The 21,159-nt window shown below is 48.9% G+C and overlaps 1 protein-coding gene across 8 annotated transcripts in view; it reads right to left on the bottom strand.

The window, feature by feature from the left end:
• The window catches only part of HK1 (hexokinase 1), a 122,996-nt gene that overhangs the window by 43,482 nt on the left and 58,355 nt on the right, over positions 1-21,159 (bottom strand). For all 8 annotated transcript variants that reach the window (XR_014825499.1, XR_014825497.1, XR_014825498.1 and 5 more), the window contains 1 exon segment: positions 12,503-12,665. Coding sequence is in view for 4 of the 8 variants with exons in the window: in XM_084992579.1 (XP_084848705.1) it covers positions 12,503-12,665 (163 nt within the window). In the remaining 4 variants the exon portion in view is untranslated.

Genomic DNA, 21,159 nt, shown 5'->3' with positions numbered 1-21,159 from the left:
CCCAGGCCAGGGGTCCAATGGGAACTGTAGTCGCCTGCCTACGCCACAGCCATAGCAACGCGGGACCCGAGCCGTGTCTAGGACCTACACCACAGCTCACAGCAACACCGGATCCTTAACCCACTGAGCAAGGCCAGGGATCAAACCAGCAACCTCATGGTTCCTAGTGGGATTCGTTAACCACTGAGTACGACAGGAACTCCCGGGATTGTTTTAAATCGTGGCAAAATACATATAAGGTAAAATGGACCACATTTCAAAGTGTACAATTCACTGTCATTATACACATTCACAGCACTATACAACCATCACCACTATTCTCCAAATTTTTCATCATCCCAAACAGAAACACTCTAACCATTCAGCAGTAGCTCTCTTTTTCCCACCCCCCGAGCCAGGCAACAACTATTCTTTCTATCTCTATGAATTTGCCTATTCATGTACGTGGAAGCATACAGTATTTGTCCTTTGGTGTCTGGCTTGTTTCTCTTTGTGTAATGCCTCAAAGGTTCATCCACGTTGTAGCCTGTATCAGTAGTTCAGTCCTTTTTGAGGCTGGATGATATTCCACTGTATGCGTACACAAATGTTCATCTATGCATCTGTCACTGGACACTTGCGTGGTTTCCACCCAGGGGGTGTTTTTAACAGAAGTCCCTCTTGCTCACGTAACAGTAAACTGGCTTGGCATGGTTATATCCCTCAAGACCAACATGTGCAATGATTGGGGTGAACCTCAATGGGGTAGAGAAAGATGATGGGACTGTATGCCGAGACCACCACAGCATCAAGAAAGGTGGCCACAGGCAAGATGCCAAAGCATTAACGCACCATCGGGCCTTCTTTACCCTAGTTGCCCTCACACATTCTCCTTCAGAGTCGATTAAAATCTGATAAATTTACTTCTGATTCTCACAGTCTCACCTTCTTTTCATTTTCTTGATGGTGACTTTTGAAGCATAAAAGTTTTTTTTTTTTTTTGTGGGTTTTTTTTTTTTTCAGTCACACCTAGGGCATTTTTTTTTTTTTTTTTTTTTGTCTTTTTTGTCTTGTTGTTGTTGTTGTTGTTATTGTTGCTATTTCTTGGGCCGCTCCCGAGGCATATGGAGGTTCCCAGGCTAGGGGTCGAATCGGAGCCGCAGCCACCGGCCTACGCCAGAGCCACAGCAACTCGGGATCCGAGCCGCGTCTGCAACCTACACCACAGCTCACGGCAACGCCGGATCGTTAACCCACCGAGCAAGGGCAGGGACCAAACCCGCAACCTCATGGTTCTTAGTCGGATTCGTTAACCACTGCGCCACGACGGGAACTCCTGAAGCATAAAAGTTTTTAATTTGGGGAGTTCCCGTCATGGTGCAGTGGAAACAACTCCAACTAGGAATGATGAGGTTGTAGGTTCAATCCAGAGCCTCGCTCAGTGGGGTAAGAATCTGGAGTTGCTGTGAGCTGTGCTGTAGGTCACAGACGCAGCTCAAATCCTGCATTGCTGTGGCCGGCAGCTGTAGCTCCGATTTGACCCCGAGTGCCCTAGACTGGGAATCTCCATATGCTACGGGTGCTGCCCTAAAAAGAAAAAAAAAAGTTTTTAATTTTGATGAAATGCAATTTATTTTTTTTCTTTTGTTGTTATATCTAAAAATCCACTGCCAAATCCAAGTTCACAAAGTTTCACACCTATGTTTCCTCCCGAGTCTTATAGTCTTAGGTCTTACATTTAGATATTTGATCCATTTTGAGTTAATTTTTGTACATGGTATGAGGTAGAGGTCCGACTTCATCCTTTTTTTTTTTTTCCCTCTGGTGGTGCCATGGCATATGGAAATTCCTAGGCCAGGGACTGAACTGGAGCCACATCAGTGACAATGCTGAATCCTTAACTGATAGGCCACCAGGGAACTCCCTAACTTCATTCTCTTGCATGTGGATAGCCACTGTCAAATTCCAGCACCATTTGTTGAAAAGACTATTCTTTCCTTCATTGATGAATATTAGCACACTTATCAAAAAATCCAGTGACCATAAATGTATGGGTTTATTTCTGAACTCTAATTCTTTCTTCGCCAGTTTTTTACTGAGATGTAATTGACACTCTGAACTCTCAATTCTGATCCACTGATCCATATGTCTATCTTTACGACAGTACTGCACTGTCGTGACTGCTACTGCTTTGTAGTAAATTCTGAAACTGCGAAGTGAAAGTCCTCCCACTTTGTTCTCCTTTTTCAAGATGTTTTGGTTATTCCGGATCCCTTGAGCTTTTTTTTTTTTTAAGGTCGTGATTTTTTTTTCAATCTTCTCTTGTATTAAGCTGAGATAGCTTTGTACTTGATTCCACCAAGCTTTAGGCTCTGACACACTGCTCTATTTTTAGCATTTAGAATGGTGTTTGGCACACAGGAAGAACACAACAAATACTTGAACGAATGAGGATGCTAAAGGCATCTGTGAATGAACCAAAGACTTCTCGCACTGAATCTCGGTTCTTACATCTCAAGCTCCTTGAGGAAAGAACCACACTTAGGATTCTTTACACCTGCCCTTGGCACTCAGGACAGCTCAATAAATGCTTGGTAGCTGCTTTATCACAATGGGTGGCGGCCCATTCATTCATTCAAGGCAGACTTGCTTGTTATTCATTAAATAGAAAGCAGTTATAATGCTGGTTGGTTGGTTGTTTTTCTTTTTTGCTTTGCTTTTCCTTCCCCCTCTTCCCTTTGGCCATGCCCATAGCACGAAGAAGGTCTCAGGCCAGAGACTGAACCCACGCCACAGCAGTTACCCAAGCCATAGCAGTGATGATGCCAGATCCTTAACCCTCGAGGCCACCAGGGAACTTGCTGGTTGTTTTTTTTAAACATCTTTATTGAGAAATAATTCACATTGCACAGAATTCACTCGTTTTAAAGTGCAGTCTGGGAATTCCTGTTGTGGCTCAGTTTCCGTCGTGGCTCAGGGAGGGCAAGTTGGTATTTGGGGGATTCATTCCCTAGTAAAGAATACTGAACTCAGGAGCCTCTGGCTGTAGCTTAAAGAAATCTAACTTGGAGTTACCTGTGTGGCTCAGTGGTAACGAACCCAACTAATATCCATGAGGATGTGGGTCCAATCTCTGGCCTTGCCCACTGGGTTAAGGATCTGGCATTGCTGTGATCTGTGGCATAGGTCACAGATGCAGCTCAGATCCAGAACTGCTATGGCTGTGGCAGAGGCTGGCAGGTAGCTCCTAGCCTGGGAACCTCCATATGCCACAGGTGCAGTCATTTAAAAAAAAAAAAAAAAAAGTGCAGTTTGGTGGTTTTTAGTATATTTACAGAGTTGTACAACCATCATCACTATCTTTTTTTTTGTCTTTTTAGGGACGCACCCACAACATATGGAAGTTCCCAGGGTGGGGGTCCAATTGGAGGGGCAGCTGCTGACTTCCACCACAGCCATCGCAACAAAGGATCCGAGCAGCGTCTGCAACCTACACGACAGTTCATGGCAACGCCGGATCCTTAACCCACTGAGTGAGGCCAGGGCTCGAACCTGCATCCTCATGGATGCCAGTCAGATTCGTTTCCACTGAGCCATGAGAGGAAATCCCCATCACCACTATCAATAGAAATTTTTCATCATCCCCCAAAGAAATTCTGAACCTATTAGTAGTCACTCCCCATTTCCTCCCAGACCCCCTTGTCCACCACCCACCACCAATCTACTGTCTGTCTCTAGAGATATCCCTATTCTGGACATTTCACATCAATGAACTCATATAATATGTGGTCCCCTATAGCTGGCTTCTTTCTTCAGGGTTCACCTATGTTGTAGCACGTATCAATCAGTATATTCCGCCGTGTGGAAATACCACACGATGCCACTGTTTTTAAATTGTTTTTATGGTCCAGAAGAAAGAGGCCAAAGGAGAAGGCTGAAAAGCATGGGTCACAGCTTTGCAGGAAATTCTGACCCTGATATTGTGGGTTGTTCAAATCAGTTTAGGGTTTTCTTCATAGGTTTCTTCTGCACCTTTGAAGTAGGTACTATTATGACGCCCATTCTATAGATGAACAAGTAAAGGCTGGAAGCAGTTAGGTAACTCATCCAAGCACACAGCCAGCAGTGGCAGAACCAGATTTTGAATCCAAAGCCCAAATTCATACCCTTTGGCTAAAACTGCCCCCAGGATAGATGAGGACAAGGGTTCCCAAGGACAGTGTCAGAGTAAGACATTAGCACATCAGGAACAGCTACATCAATACCCATGATTCCTTGTAGCTTTTTAATGGCTAATTTAAATGTTTTTTTTTTAAATTAAAGTATCATTGATCTACAATGTTGTGATTCCTTGCAGCTTTGACTTTGTTTTGCTTTGTTCTTTAGTGAAGATAACAAAAAGGTCCATCTGGTAAACAACTATAAACCACTTGTGCATAGGGAAACAATAAGTACAAAAGTGAACACCATGCTAGGTTGAAATTATGGATGCTTTTTATTCCGTTTCAACATTTTTTTTTAGGGCCACACCCATGGCATATGAAGGTTCCCAGGCTAGGGGTTGAATTGGAGCTGCAGCCGCCAGCCTACACCACAGTCACAGCAACGCCAGATCCAAGCCACGTCTGCGACCCACAGTCCAGCTCATGGCAACCCTGGACCCTTAACCCTGTGAGCCAGGCTAGGGATTGAACCCACATCCTCATGGATCCTAGTCGGGTTCATTTAACCTCTGAGCCACAAAGGGAACTCCTCAACATTTTTATTTAATTAATTTATTTGCTGTTTGGATGGTTTTTTTTTTTTTTTTTAATTAATGTTTTACACTGGCTTTTCATCATAACTTTAAAAAAAAAAAAATGGCTTGGGAAAGTTTTCAGTTGCCAGCCTGGTCAAAAGTCTCATTTTCAGTTGAATCAAAGGCCTAAGTAAAAGCAGGTTCTTGTGCTCAAGTCCCAGATGATGGTGAGGGATCTCCTGTTTATTGATGTCAGTGTCAACACAGAACAGGTAAGAGCTTTCAGCCTTTCATGCAGGAAGGGGTCAAGTTTCAGGCAACACCTTTGCAGAACCCAGGCCAGAAGTTTTCAAGCAGGGTAAGTGAAAATGATCTCAGCTGCCTCAAGGTCCTGGAGGAACCTGGGCCTCAGGGTTCAGGGGCCGGCCCACACTTCTGCAGCTCTGCCAGACCCCTGCCCCATTCCAGCCTCCTGCAGTGGTCTGTCGACCCCAGCTCTCCATTGTTCCTTTCATTTTACAAGCACAGGTCAATAGGATCCCAAGGAGTTAGGGTGAGAGGAGACCAGAAAAAGCAGCCTAGAGATGTCAGGACAACGCTAAATACCAGACACTCCACACGCTGCTAGCGGGATTGATGGATTTGGGGGGGCTCTTTCCCTGAAGGCATTTTACAAGGGGTCACTGTCAAACCCAGTGCAGCTCCTGATCCCTCCCTGAGCAGTGATCCTGACTCCAGGGTGTGTTTGTGATTGCTAAAAGAAATGGCAGTTGGCACCTCTTCTGTAAATCACATTTGCAGCTCAGGAAATATGGGACAAATATTAACTCACCTTTTCAGTTTATGGATAAGGAAGCTCCAACCAAATCCAGTGAATGACTAGCTCATAGCCAACCTATGGCAAGGCTAAGGCCCTTCCCTTTTCTTAGTCACTCATGTACTTGCAAATACTGTGCTGCTCAGTTTTTTTTTTTTTCTTGGCCATACATGTGTCATGTGGAAGTTCCCAGGCCAGGGATCGAACCCATGCCACAGGAGCGATCCGAACCACAGCAGTTGTCAATGCTGGATCCTTAACCTGCTGAGCCACCAGGAAACTCTGTGCATTATTTTTTATGTGTATTTGTCTTATCTTCCTCAGTTGGATGATAAGCAATTTGAAGGCAGGGGCAATTTAACATGCTTACCTCCTTCCCCCAGGCCTGAGTCCTGTGCACAGCAGGCAAATCAGTATGTTTGCTGCTAGTTCAGTAAGAACTACCTGGCGGGGTGTGTGGGGAGGGAGTGGAATGGACAGGCAGTCCGAGGCTTTTGGATGCAAATGGTCATATTTGGAATGGATGGGCAATGGGGCCTTACTGTATAGCACAGGGAACTGTGTTCATGTCACTTTGCTATACAACAGAAATTGAAGGAAGAAACATTATAAACCAAGTACACTTGAATTAAAAATAAAATAAAGTAAAATTTGAAGTACAAAAAACAAACCAAAAAAACTGCCTGGGTCAAATGCATGGTCTATTTGCAGTCCCATCCTCTGCCAAGCAAGGGATTCCAAGAAATGACTTCTGGCAAGGGTAGCAAGATTTCCAGTAAATTTTGTTTGCTGTCTAGTGTCTCTTTAGATAACTACCCTTCCTGAGGTTAGAGGTTGGAGCTGACCGCCTGCTCCAGCTCCAGGGGGGCGCCAATGGGTCCAGAGCATCCAGAGTTCCTTATCTTGACCATCATGATTGGTCCAGGATGGGCACGTGACCCTCATCAGCCAATCATCACCCTCTCCAAGATCACCTCTGGGATCCGAGTTCTGAGGTGAGGTGTCTACCAGGGGTGCCAGTGTTGTCTCTGCCCCATAAGTGAGAGGTGGCCTATGAATGAAGCCAACAAAGAGACTGGAAGAATAAGAGACAGACGAGCCCCTGATTATAGAGGCCAACTTACAACTTTCCCAGTTATGTGAACCTAGAATCCCTTTTTGACTTACACAACTTTGAGTTAGATTTTGTTCTCCTTTTTTTTTTTTTTTTTTTTCCTTTTGACAGCTGCACCTGTGGCACCTGGAGGTTCCCAGGCTAGGGGTCAAATCAGAGCTACAGCTGCTGGCCTACACCACAGCTGTAGCAACACAGGTTCCCAGCCTCATCTGTGACCTACTCCACAGCCTGCAGCAACTCCATATCCTTAACCCACTGAGTGAGGCCAGGGATCAAACCCACCTCCTCATGGAGACTATCAGTTTCTTAACCCATTGAGCCACAACAGGAACTCCAAGTTAGATTTCTTTAAGCTACAGCCAGAGGCTCCTGAGTTCAATATTCTTTATGAGGGAATGAATCTCCCAAATAACCAACTTGCCCTCCCTAAAGGATCAATCCTCCCCTATTATCTAGGTTGGTTCCCCCATTTAGAGTTATGTCCACTCACCCCACTGAGAAGGCACTGCAATCTGTGAGCTCGTCCACACTGTGTGGGGTACTGGGGTGGGAATGAGACAGCCTGCCTTTGCTTCACCCTTTTTTTTCCTGCCTCCTCCCCTTGTAACATCACAGGATGCCGGGGAATTCTGAAGAATTCCAACTCTTTCCTTTAGGGCTGGACCTACACATTTAGGTCTGATGGGTGGGGGTCTTTTGACTGGCCACATCAGTGTGGAAGGGCCTTTCCAAAGAATTCTTACAAAGCCAGTTATTCGGTTACAATAATGATCAGGAGAAAGATGACCCCCTGTAACTCTCATGGGCTTTGCAGTTTCCAAAGCACAGTCAGCTGATCCTCTTAACAGCCTGGTAAGGCAGGTGGGGCATGGCTTAGGGAAGTTAAGTGACTTCTCCAAGGTCACAGCGATAATCAGCAGCAGAGCCAGAGATTAACCCAGTGTTTTGGGTTTTCTATTTTTATTTTATTTTATTTTTTCCTTTAATTTCAAGATCAGCCTCTCCTTGCAGCAGTTGGTTTCCCTCTAACTTCCTCTTCAAATCTTTGGCTTCAACCACCGCTCAACCCCACCTGCTGCTGCAGAGACTTCTTCCCACATTCCCCATTTCCACTGAAGCCAGAACTGCTCTTCTAGAGAAGGCTCATTAAACAAAACATCTGAAGGGCCTCTGGCAACTCTCCACTTTCTAATGACAGCCATTATATTACCAGCAAATACTGGAAAACAAACACGGGGACAGATGTCTCATTTGAGTCCAGGCCTGCGCCGGAATACAGGGCAAACAAAAACTCTGCTTTGCTGAAATGCCTACCTTTGCCCTGAGCCACAACTTAATTCTACACAGGGGAGACAAAGGCTTTCCCTGTCTGCAATCCACCTAACTGCGGAGAGTTTACACCTTCATCAAAAACCCAACTAGAATGCTGGACATTCAGATTTCATGGATGGAGAGAAATATCAAGATAATCCAACCATCGTCCCAGGTATGGAAACAGACAGAGAAAGGTAAGTGACTAGCCCAAATGCCACGGAAAAAGGAACTATTTTCCTTCCTTTGCCTGGAAAGTAGTACGAGGTATATTTAGGGCCCCCCAACTTAACTGTGACCACACAACAAATTGAACATTTTTAACTCATCCTTTGGGTAAAGAGCAGGCTAGGACCATAAAGGAGAAGCAAGGGCACCTTCGACTCAATTTGCCCTCAAGACGTTTACAATCTAATTGGGATTTACAAAATCCTAAGTGACAAATGCCAAGAGGAGGTTTCATAAATGAGACACGGCATGAGCCAGGCCTTTTGAGGGAGGCTGGGCGCAGGAGGGTGGCTACCCTGGAGGCTGGACAGCTCTGAAGAGGGGCTTCTGTTTAGCTAAGTCATCGGAGTAAAAGGGCTTCCATATCTTCCTTCTTTATTTATTATTCATACCTTTCCCATGCCAAAAAGGATATGCAGCAGCTAAAAGCCACTTTAGGGTTTAAAAACAAAACAAAACGCTAATGTATAGATCACTGAAGAGCAATTATAAGAAAAACCACTGCCCATAAAAAATGTCCAAGGGCAAAAAATTAATAAAAATGGGCTAATACACTTCTAAATCAGTAGAGTTCCAAACCTCTGGGCCCAGTCCACCAAGGTCAAGATCAGCGGGAAAGGAGAGGTGTGTTTTTCCCCCCGACTTGGAAGTCACATCACCGCTTAATAGGCAGGAGCATCTCTCCACTGCAGTGCTTGCCATTCATCCCTTGGTGATTTGGGATTACCACTAATTCTGTCACTAACTAATTATACACTTGAAGCAGTAATTAACATTTCAGAAAGGGATCAGCACCATACTTTACTATGAAGGAGACCCACATTCTGACCGCACCAGGGGACCTCCTGGTTCCAGCTAATAAAGAAATGCAGGGGAGATGAAGGCGAAGACATTTCCGTCACAAAGAGGCAGGGACTGGATTGGGGTCCCACATATCCAAGGCCTCGGCATCAATGTCACTGTCTGTGTGGGGCTGGAGGGAACCATTCCAAGAGGGGTGTGGGCCCCAGGACATGTGGCCTGAGCCCACACGTGAATATTACAAATAATCATAGGGAGAGGGCTATCGGGTGTATTGGGAGTTGCAAAGGGAGAGGGCTATCGGGTGTATTGGGAGTTGCAAAGTGTCCCCCCAGAAGATATGCAGCAGTCCTAGCCCTCGGTACCTGTGAACGTGGCCTTATTTGGAAAGAGGGTCTTTGCAGATGTAACCAAGTTAAGAAGTGGTCATGGGTGTGGGTCCTAATCGGACTGGTATCCTTACAAGAGGAAAATGCCACGTGATGACAGAGGCAGAAATTGGAGAGACGCAGCTACAAGCCAAGCACCACCTAGGAGGGATGGCCACCACCAGAAGCTGGCAAGAGGCAAGCAAGGATTTAACCCAGTGTCTCAGAGGGAACACAGCCCAGCTGATGCCTTGATTCTGGACATTTCGCTTCCAGAACTGTGAGACAATTCACTCTGTGTAAAGCCACTCAGTTCATGGTACTTTGTCACAGCAGCCCTGGAAACTAACACAGACCAGGCCTTCACGCATGGGAGGGTGGGTCCCTGGGGTTCGGGGTTTTGGCTTCACTTCCTCCACCTCCTCCTTCTGTTCTCAGCACAGCTCTGTGCTCCCAGAAGGCCCTAAACATTTGGGTCCATCCACACTGGACAAGAGAGATACTCAGAAGGAGGCGGGTTCCACACACCCTAGGACAGCGTTTCCCAACAAGGCGTGTATCACCACACATGTCATCACATTTAAGACACCACTGACTGTGGATGCATCATTCTTTTACGTAATACGAAGGGTGGGGAAAAAATGCTTCCAATAATAATTTAAAGATGCAACGATGGTACAACGCGTGGCTGGTTTGAGAGTACTCAAACAAAGTGTCTCAAAACTGATGAAATGTAGTGACTGATTTTGGGAGGGAAAAAAAAATCAAACAGGTTTGGGAAAAAGGCAGAGAGCCGGGTTAAACAGGTGTTATTCCAGGCAGGACTGCTCAAGGCCTTTAGGATGTTGCTGCCTGCTCTGAATTCCTAAGAGGGGGCTGCAGAATGTTGTTTTTCCCAAATGAGAATGAGTCTGGGGCCCTGTTCTGAAGACTAGCGAATGGGGACAGATGGAGCTATTACTAGTGTATGTGGCTCACACTTTGAGCCCCTCACCTGTGGAAAAGGTGTGTGAGCGTGAGTGGGGGGCACCCACTGCTGACACAGGGTTCTGGGAAGGGCAGCTGGCTGGCAGGCAGGGTTCAGGAGGAAGGGAAGGCATCTCTCATGGGATGTTCGAGCCCTGGGCTAGGGACACAGGACCTTCGTTTTGAGCTCTCCCTTGGAAGCCAGAGCAGGGCCCTGGGGGGCTGCCCGCCCACAGCCCCTCCCCTTCCTCTTCTCTCAGAGGACAGCAGGCACAGCCACTTCTCCCCTACAGAAATCCTGTAAAGGTGCAAATGCTCCTAGATATGACAGCCATTCGGGTTGGGAATAAGCAGGAGTGAACTACAAAGCCAGAGACATCAGAACAAAACCCAGTGGACACCCCAGTCTGGTCACTCTGATGGCTGGAATCTCTTCAGTAGCTATTTAAAAAAAACCTAACTTGATGGTAACCAAGACTGCAAGGAATCCAAAAGGTAAAAGTGGAATAGATTTTATTTAGTATTATTATTATTACTTTTTTTTTTTTTTGCTTTTTTTTAAGGGCCGCACCTGCGGTATATAGAGGTTCCCAGGCTAGGGGTCAAATCAGAGCCACAGTTGCTGACCTGCACCACAGCCACACCAACGCCAGATTTGAGTCACATCTGTGATCTACACCACAGCTCACAGAAACGCTGGATCCTTAACCCACTGATCAAGGCTAGGAACTGAACCCGTCTCCTCATGGATACTAGTCGGGTTCTTTACCGCTGAGCCACAGTGGGAACTCTGAACGTTGAGTTTCCTTGTGGCAAAGTGGGTTAAGGACCTGGTATTGTCACTGCAGCAGCTTGGGCTGCTGCTGTGGTGCAGGTTCCATCCCCAACCTGGGAACTTCGACATGCCGCAGCATAGTAAAAAAAAAAAAAAAAGAAAAAAAAGAAAGAAACATCAGAGCTGTAAGTACCATTGTGTGTGCATGAAGTAAACCCTGCCTGTGGCCACAGGGCAGAGAGAGCACATGCCCTTACTGGGCATCCCCATCTCATTCAGGACAGCTGCAGGCATAGCAGCCAGTCAGCTCCAACAAGCTATGCACTTGCCTGTCTTCTGTAAACATCAGCTGCGACAGCTGCACTTTCTCTGACATCCACTTTGCAGGCTGCATATCAGATGCCCCAGACCACAGCTTCAAATGCACCTCCAGAGCAGGGAGAAATAGCAGGAGTATGTGAAGGCCATTCTCTCAGGGTGTGTGCTCACAACTCTGAGAGAAACTCGACTTTCATACCCTCGCTCCCACATAGCAGGTGAACCCCAGCCTAGAGCCCAGAACACAGCTCAGCATGGGATTCCTGTAAGTGTGCCAGGCTGGGGCAAACACAGCACCCGCCCCTGGGTCAGCCAGCCAGAGGCCCCCTAAGCAGGCCAGGGCCAGGCTGCACCCTCTCCACCTCCACTCTCCCCTCTGCCCTTCGGATGGTGACCAATGGGAAAGTTTTTTCTCCAATCCTACCTCCTCTCGCCATTTCTCTGCTTTGGGGCTAGCTTGACTCAGCATCCATGAGATCTGTTCAAATGGGGACTTGAATCTCCTGAGTCTGAGACCCATCTGGATTCTGATCGCTACCTATCTGGGGTACTAAAGGGAGGCCTTGGTGCCTTGATGGAGACATTCTCCTAACAGGAACTCCTCACTTGTTCTGGAGCTTTTCATGTTCTGGAGACATAAGAGTAACTCACACAGTACCTGTAAGATCCATAAACACTATGCTCTCTCTCTTTTTTTTTTGGCCACACCCGCAGCATGCAGAAGTTACTGGGCCAGGGATCAAACCTGCTCCACAGCAGTGACCATGCCGGATCCTTAACCCAAAACACCACAAGGGAACTCCTACGATACACTTTCTTATCACAAGGCACTAGACAGTCAGGCCAATGGGGGCAGGTCATGCTGGTCCAACCATGGTATCCGCAGTGCCTCGGACATGGTAGAGGCTCAAGAGACACACCTCGGATTGATGGATGGATAGACGAATAGATGCATGGGAGGACAGACGGAGTGGTGAAAGACTAAATACCTGGGTGAGCAAGTACATGAAGGAATGAATGGACGAACAAATGAGAGTTGGAAGGATGGTTTCACAGGGCATTCAGCTCTGGGTGAGAGACTCACCTGAACCGTCAGGAATGGACCTTACGAATGTTGGCAACATCTTGACTATGGCTGTCGGATTGAAATCCCGGGAGAGGCCATTCTTCATCTCCTTTTTGAAACGAGCCATGATATCTAACAGAGTTTCATCAGAGAGCCGCATGGCATAGAGATACTTGTCAATCTGGGGAAAGGATGAAAAGGAAAGAACGTGAGGCCAAGGCTGAGGAAGGTCGTTTCCGCTCAAGTCTGGCTGGGAGAGGACAGGGCAGGCAGGGTGAGGCACCTGCCCGCCTAAGACACCCCCTCTCCCATGGGCACAGCACACCCGTGCTGGCAGATTACCCGACGGAAGGTCATTCAACTGCCACCAACCACATGGTTCAGAGCAGGCTTGAGGATGCTTTGAGCCCCAGTTCCTCCCCTATAAAATGAACCAGACACCTCCAAGGTCCCTTCCAACCCTCAAATATTACTTGGAAGCTGCCCTTCAATCCCCAAGTACATGCCAGAGGCACCTTAAGCCTCCACATGACTCCTTCCCTCTGTGAGAGGTGGCTGGCTCATCCTCCCATGGATGACAGTGCCAAGGATGTTAAGAGCAAGGGCTCCAGGGCATCCACCTGGGGTTCAAATCCTAGCTCCATCACTCCACAGTTGTGTGAATGTCAGTTTCCTCAACTGAAAAACTGAGAAGGTAAACAGAACCTAACTCACAGAATGTTGAAAGATCAAAGGAGACAGAGAAGCACTGAAAACACAGCAGGTGCTCAGTAAACATCTGCTGTTGTCATTATTAACAGGAAGCCATGGTGCCGGGGGTTTTCCTTGGGCATGACTTCCAGGTAGGTGGAAATGGTGGCCTCCCTAGGGCTGGAGCCCTTCAGAACCTGGGGCGGCAGGCCCGGAGCACAGAGACCTTAACTGCACCACCCCAAGAAGGAATGGGACAGCCCAAGTTCCCACGCCCCGAGCCAGAGTCAACATGCCCACACTTCCAGGTCAGACCGCTCTCCCCTCAACAGGACTGAACCAACCTGCTCCTCCTCCTGGGTCCCCCATTCTCCTCAAGGATCCTGGGCTCCTAAGCTAAGGCCCCCTTTTTGTCAAAACTCTTCCATATATATGCATATATATACACATATTTATATATATGCATATATATATATATATATACACATATTTATATATATATATATATATATTTTTTTTTGCTTTTTGGGGCCGCACCCTCAGCATAAGGAAGTTTCCAGGATAGGGGTCAAATCGGAGCTACAGCTGCCAGCCTATGCTACAGTTCATGGAAAACTAGATCCTTAACCCACTGTGTGAGGCCAGGGATTGAACCCACATTCTCATGGATCCTAGACGGGTTTGTTAACCACTGAGCCATGAAGGGAACTCCGACCTTCATAGTATCTTCCTGCTTGCTCTCTGAGCAAATATTTACTGGGCACCAACTATGTGCCTGGCTCTAGGGTAGACATCTGTCCTTGTGGTGCCTGACCCTGTGGAGCTCACTGGAAGTCTGTCTCACCATTCATTCTTTTTTTGGCCGCTCCACAGTATATGGAGTTTCCGGGCCAGAGATCAGATCTGAGCCACAGCTGCGGCACTACTGATTCTTTCACCCACTGTGCCAGGCTGGGGATCAAACTTGTGTCCTGGTGCTGCAGAGACACCGCCAAACCCACTGTACAGTAGCTTGTTCAATAGCAGGAATGCCTTACCATTCATTCTTTCTGCCACACCCTGCCTGAGGAAGCCTGATAACCATGTGCCAGGATTCGGATTCCTGATGCATTCAACTATCATGGGTTTCCATCTTCAATTTCTCTCCCTTCCAACCCATCCTCTGCACCACTGCCACATGTCACCTTCTTCAACCGGGACACTGGTCACTTCATTCCCCTGCTCAAAAGCATGAGTGCCTCCCGCGTCTGAGGCACCTACACTCTGCAGGTGTGGCTCCAGCTCTCTGGACTCCAGCCAAACCACCTCCGCCATTCCTGGGAGGTGCTACTGAAATGCCCTCCTTCCCTTCCCAGCTACCCAAATCTCACCTCCCCTTCAAGGTTCAAATCAAACATCACCTCCCTCTGCAGCTATTTGAGCATCTCAGGCTGCAGATGACGCCTCCCTCATCATGATCACTCTGCATGGTCTAGCCTGGATCACCACCACTTTCGACACCTGTCACCTGGGTCTGCCCCATCTACCTTGACCTCCCGGTGCCTCACATGCAGCCTCACTCATGGCAAGCTCCCAGCAGATAGAGAGACAGATTTGTGGCTCAATGAGGCTAAAAAGACCTTTGATGCTGATTTGCTTCTGAGAATGGCATCTCATGCTTACATCTCACAGTGGCTGGAGACGTCTGACTCCCCAGTCCTAGGTCTTTTCTGCATATTTTGCTCCTGGCCAGCCTTTTCGCTCTGGAGTCCACGTCTCACGCTCCCTGAGGCCCTGCCTATCTCCGGCCTCCTGGAAAATCAGGGCACTGGCAGGAGTCCCCCAAAGTCCTTTGCGGCCAGAGACAACCCCGCCCGCCCCCATCTCCTCTACTGCAACCACCTTTTCCTTTCCCCTCCCAAAAAAGCAACGCAGAGAAAGGCTATCAGAAACCACGGAGAGCTGGAACAGAAATGGCCAGAACTCAGCCATAGAAGGAGACCTGCTCTGTTCTACCCCCAAGGCTGGCAGCAACGATCCCAGCCCTGCTGTCACGGTGCCCACATGCTGGTCGGGAGAGGTGGTCATGATACCTGCATGTGTGAACAGCCACAGAAGCACCTGGGGGGCTCTGAGCACAGACTGGAGAAAGCTTCCAGCGGGGGTGGTGTTGGAGAGCGGATCCAGGCACAAGCAGGACCATGTGTGGAGGCCAAAGACGAGGGAAGATGGTCTGGGTGATGGTGGAGTACACACAGGGTAAGAAGGCTGTCAAGAGCTAAGCCAGGCAGAGCCCTACAAGCCAGGCGAACAAATTTAGCCTCTTTTTTCTTTTCTTTTGGCCGCAGCATGCAACAGTTTGATGTAGGATCTCAGTTCCCAGACCAGAGACAGCCCAGGCTGCAGCAGTCAAAGCACCAAATCCTGACCACTAGACCACTACATTTAGACGTTTAGGGAACTCTCCACATTTAGACTCTCAATGTGACTTTAATGGGTATTCCACAAAGAGACGTGTTTCAGAAAGATCAAGCTGTGTGCTGGGGAGGGGATGGGGGAGCAGGGGCAGGGCGTGCAGAACAGTCACAGTGCTGCTCAGGCATTTGGACGCATTTCCACTACTACTCTTGTCATGATCCTCTGCTCACTGACGTGCCTAGCTCCTGTGATAATGCGTGGGTTCCCCAGGGAAAGGGAACATGTTGAAGAGACCTTTGGAACCACCCAGGTGCCCGGCACAAAAGAGGAATTCAGTGAATGCCAGGTGCTCGAATACTACTTTGTAATGATATCATGGTTTACAGCATAACAAGTGCTTTCATATCCACTGTGTCATTTAACCTGCAAAACGGCCTGTCAGGGAGACATTCTTAATCCCCATTTAACAGTTGTAGAAACTGAGGCTCCAAGAAGCTAAGTGATGAATTCAAAGCACCCAGCCATGTGGGGGCAGTCAGGAGGGCTTTCCTCTTCTGGTTCAGGTTCACCAATCTTCACGTGGTACAACCTCTCTAAGAAGAGATTGTGGAGGAGTTCCCATTGTGGCTCAGCAGGTTACAAACCTGACTAGTATCCATGAAGATACAGGTTCCACCCCTGGCCTCACTCAGTGGGTTAAGGATCCACTGTTGCCGTGAGCTGTGGTATAGATTTCAGGCAAGGCTCAGATCCTGTATTGCTGTGGCTGTGGCGGAGGCCGGCAGCTGCGTCTCCGATTAGACCTCTAGCCCGGGAACTTCCATATGCTGCAGGTGCAGCCCTAAAAAGCAAAAAGAAAAAAAGAGAGAGATGTGGAAATTGTGGCCAGAACGAGGCTGCAGCTTTGGGCAGAAGTGAACTAACTTGGAAGCCTGCCAGATCTCAGGTGCATGAGAATGAGCCAAGGGTCACCCTGTTGGCCCTTGGGAGCTCAAGAGGGACTTTCGAAGCAGCGCAGATCCTGGGGCTGGGCTGGTGAGGTACCTGCCACACTGCCCAGTCAGGCGGCCAGCTGGTGCAGGGCTCAGCAGATCTGCGCCATACGGACTATGTCCCTTTAAGCAGCCCAGGATGCGCTGGAGGAAAGCACATGGCAAGAGACACTTGCAGAATACTCCCAGGGGCCCAGCGTGCCCAGCACTTCCCTGAACAAACCGACTCTTTCCTCTCCTTCAGACCAGCCCTTCCTGGCAGCTGGTCGGGCTGCCCCTGCCCACCTGGGAAAGGAGCTGAGAACAGGTGGTGAGTGGAGAAAGGCAGAAAAAGGAAGGGCATCACTCCTGCCCATGTGCTCCAAATCTCTGCAAGAACCCCGTGTAAGAGCTGCTTTTCTTTTCTTTTCTCTTTTCATCTTTTTAGGGCCGTCTCCGCGGCATATGGAGGTTCCCAGGCTAGGGGTCCAATCAGAGCTGTAGCCACCAGCCTATGCCACAGCCACAGCAACGCCAGATCTGAGCCACGTGTGCAACCTACACCACAGCTCACAGCAACACCAGATCCTTAACCCACTGAGCAAGGCCAGGGATCAAACCTGCAACCTCATGGTTCCTTGTCAGATTTGTTTCCTCTGCACCATGATGAGAACTCCAGAGCTGCTATTCTTATCAAAGGTGAGCCCAGAAGCCCAGGAGGGCGGAGATGGGGGAAGGAGGCAGGGCTGGAGAAGGACAACTGCTGGCTTTGGGGGTGTGGTCAAAATTTGCTATCCTTTCAGCTTTTCTATTTCTGTCCCTCCCTGCAGCAACTCCAGGTCTTTCCCGCTCCCCTCACTCTCACACTCACGCTCCACAATCGCTCCTCTTCTCCTTGGATGCTGCCTCCAGACTCTGCAGCTCTGGCCAAAGAATCCCACCTGTGCCTCCAACCCCCCAGCCCTACATTTTGGTGACAGGAGGGCATGGCACAGCGCCTCTTCTGGGGGCTTCCAGCTGCAAGCCACGGCCTTCAGAACCTCTGTCATGGGAGGTCTATCACAGATGAAGAGGCTCCCAGGAGTTGGTGATGAGAGTCCCCAGGCCCCCGAGGGCTCACTTTCACATCTGGTGTCTGACATGAACATGCAGGACTAGGTCAGACAGGGAAGGAAATGGGGAGGTGCCAGGGCCCCAAACACCACATCGCTTAGCTGGGTCCTGCAGACTTGTGGCTGAGACTGATGAGGGCCCCTGTCTAGCCCCCAGGGCATCTTTCACCACCTCCAAAGGGGAAGAGCCTTTCTCTCAAGGGGAGGAGTAAGGTCGGCTGCAAAGGGTGGGCACTGGTGCCCTACTACTGTGCAAAGTCTGGTCCTGGGTTGTCCTGCTTGCAGACCAGGAGTGCCTGGAAGCTCTCAGCAGCCATGGAAGCAGGAATGCAGCAGAGGCAGGAGAAGATGTCAGAAGACAACACAGCCTCACCAAGCCCCACACCCAGAGCTCTCCAGCTGGTGAAAGAATCCAGTGGCCCCTAAACTCAGTGGTTTCTGTGCCCGATCCCAGCCCTACCTCCTGCTCCCAACGGACAGGCACCAAAAAAAAAAAAAAAAACAAACAATTCAAGACTGGACATGTCCAAGTGAACAGGCCAGTCGTGGCAGGAGGCACTGTAACCACGGGTGACCCAGGCATCCTGACCCTCGTTGCAAGGGGGCCCAGACATGGAAAATTTTCTTTCTCTCTTTCTCTCTCTCTTCTGCTCTTCCATGAGGATCAAGAATGATGGAGTTCCCGTCGTGGCGCAGTGGTTAACGAATCCGACTAGGAACCATGAGGTTGCGGGTTCGGTCCCTGCCCTTGCTCAGTGGGTTGACGATCCGGCGTTGCCGTGAGCTGTGGTGTAGGCCGCAGACGCGGCTCGGATCCCGCGTTGCTGTGGCTATGGTGTAGGCCTGTGGCTACAGCTCCGATTCGACCCCCTAGCCTGGGAACCTCCATACGCCGTGGGAGCGGCCCAAGAAATAGCAAAAAAAAAAAAAAAAAAAAAGAATGAGGTGGAGCAACTGGTGTAACTGAAGCTGCTCAGCACAGGCCCATGAAATGCAGTGTTTCACAGGTCCAAGCGAGACACGTTATTTGCAAAAGGAACTGGGAAGCTGGCAGGGAGGGGTTAGGAAGGACTCTTGCTTAAGGGCAGGGCAGAGATTTCAACATCAGATTCATTTCTCTTTCTTAAGGAGCCTGACTCGGGAAAGAGCGGGTCCTGGGTGATTAATATTATTTTAATAAGAGGTCACATGTGCAGAGGGCTCTGCCCTTGATACACAGGACTTTCACATACATTATCACATGTGGACGTCATAGAAGGAGAAGAAATGAGCTCGTGGATGCCAGGTGCCTGGCACGAAATGGCATGAAACGGGTGCTTAATGTGTTAGTTCCCCTGCTCCTGGCACAACCACCCAGTGAAGTAGTCAGGAAAAATATCATTACCTCCATCCTAGAGCTGAGGAACTAGAGGCCCGTGACTCACACACAGTCACTGGATTTATAAGTGGCATCTGGATCTACATTCCAGGTTGTCTAACCCCTCATTTTGGGCCTCTCCTTACGAATTTCCATTCTTTCTCACATGGTGGGAAGAACATAGGCTCTGGACGAAGAGAAGTGGGTTCAAATCTAGGATCTACCATTTATTAGTCATGTGACTTTGGACAAGTTACTTAACCTCTCTGAATCGTGATATACTCACTTCTCTTTTACGTTTTTGGCCCTGCTGCAGCATATGGAGCTCCCAGACCAGGGATCAGACCCAAGCCTGAGCCTCCAACTAAGCTGCAGCAACACCCGATCCACTGTGCCAGGATGGTGATCAAACCCATGTCCCAGCGCTCCCAAGCCACTGCTGATCGATCCCATTGCGCCACAGTGGCAGCTCTGATGTCCTCACTTTTATTTTATTTTTTGTATTTTCTAGGGCCATACCCACGGCATATGGAGGTTCCCAGGCTAGGGGTTGAACTGGAGCTGTAGCCGCAGGCCTATGCCAGAGCCACAGCAACACGAGATCTGAGCCTCGTCTGCGACCTATACCACAGCTCACGGCAACGCCAGATCCTTAACCCACTGAGCGAGGCCAGGGATCGAACCCTCAACCTCATGAATACTAGTCAGATTCATTTCCACTGAGCTACGACGGGAACTCCAGTTACCAAGCACTGACTGACCCATTTTGCAGAAAAGAAAACTAAAGTAGGCAGTCATTTCCCTGAAACCAGAGAAATTGAAAGATCCTGGCAAAAGTCCTCTGAAACATTTGGATTTTTCGGTTTTTCTTTTTTTAAACTAACAGTAAGTTATAGTAACAATACTTAATACACACTTACTATTAAAAAATTTGAATAATACATACATGCATCAAAGTCAAAAGTCTGAGTTCTTCCTTCAACCTCCCCAGAGAAAGCCCTGCTAAGAGCTTTATGTTCCAGGATGGTTTTCCCAGCGAAACAAATATTCACACATACAGGGCTTGGTTTTTAACTTCATTTAACAAAAATGGAATCATATTACAAACAGTTGCTCGCTTGAAACCTTAACTCTACTTTTCCATTTCCTCTGGGAACTGCCTCTAAGGCTCACACTAATGGCCATACTTAGATTATCTCAGGACCCTGCTTGGTTCAACAATGGGGAATGGGCTGGCCAGTGTAGACATGCACGTCAGACTCCAGCTGTGCCATCCTGCAGGCACCTCAATCTTTCCATCTGTAATGTGGGTGTGTTCAGCTGACGTGGCTCTGGGAAGGCCTCTCTACTTTGCACAGCACTTTCATATGCTGGTCCTTAAACTATCCTGTCCAGAGAAGCCCTAATAAAAAAATCAGAGGCCAGAGAGGTTGCTTGACCGGCCAAGGTGACCACTGGTCAGTGAGAAAAGCGAGGTGGACGCCACCATTCCTGCTCCTGTGCTCCCTCCTCGGTACACTTTTTGCTCAGCCCAGAGAGAGTCCAGGCCCAGAGCTTCCGAGAGCAGGAAGAAATGTGGGGAATTGTGGTCTTAAGGCCACAGCTCCACTCACTGCAGAGGCAGCATGGCTCCCTTGCCTTGCAGAAAGTACTCACTCCAGCCTGATTTTTTTGGGGGGGAGGCTTCATTCACCCTCCAGCAGCTACAAGCCAACGACTCATTTCCCCTTTCACACAATCCTGGGAAGGAAGCTCAAAGGCCATAGCGAGCCCAAAGGTCCTGGACCTAAGAGATCCTCCTTGGTGCTGCAGCCCGCCTCCTGCAGGACCCACCCCAGCCCGCCTCCTGCAGGACCCACCCTCTTCCTGGCTCCCCAGCCCCACCTCCCATCCCCCGACCCCTGCTCAGGGTGGCAGCCCAGGGAACCTATATTTCTATCCTGCTTTTGGCAGCTGGTCCCTGAGTAGGGAGGGCACCAGCCAAAGCCTGGACAGTCTGGACTCTGTGGGTTCCTTACAGGACTCATCTGCTCCTGGCACCGTCCTGCCTTCAGGCGGCTGGGCGCTGACAGAGGCTCTGACCCGCCCCCATCCCCTGAACCTCCACTCTGGCCAGGGATATAAATACCTGTGGGCACCCAGCTCCTT

This window comes from Sus scrofa, chromosome 14 (assembly GCF_054392235.1).
Source record: "Sus scrofa isolate SSC_HxYL_T2T_F1_AM1 chromosome 14, Sscrofa_HxYL_maternal_Yorkshire_Landrace_v2.0, whole genome shotgun sequence".
In the NCBI taxonomy this organism is placed as follows: Eukaryota; Metazoa; Chordata; class Mammalia; order Artiodactyla; family Suidae; genus Sus; species Sus scrofa.
The sequence above is the reverse complement of the archived record's forward strand: the minus strand, read 5'-3'. Positions and strand labels throughout refer to the sequence as shown.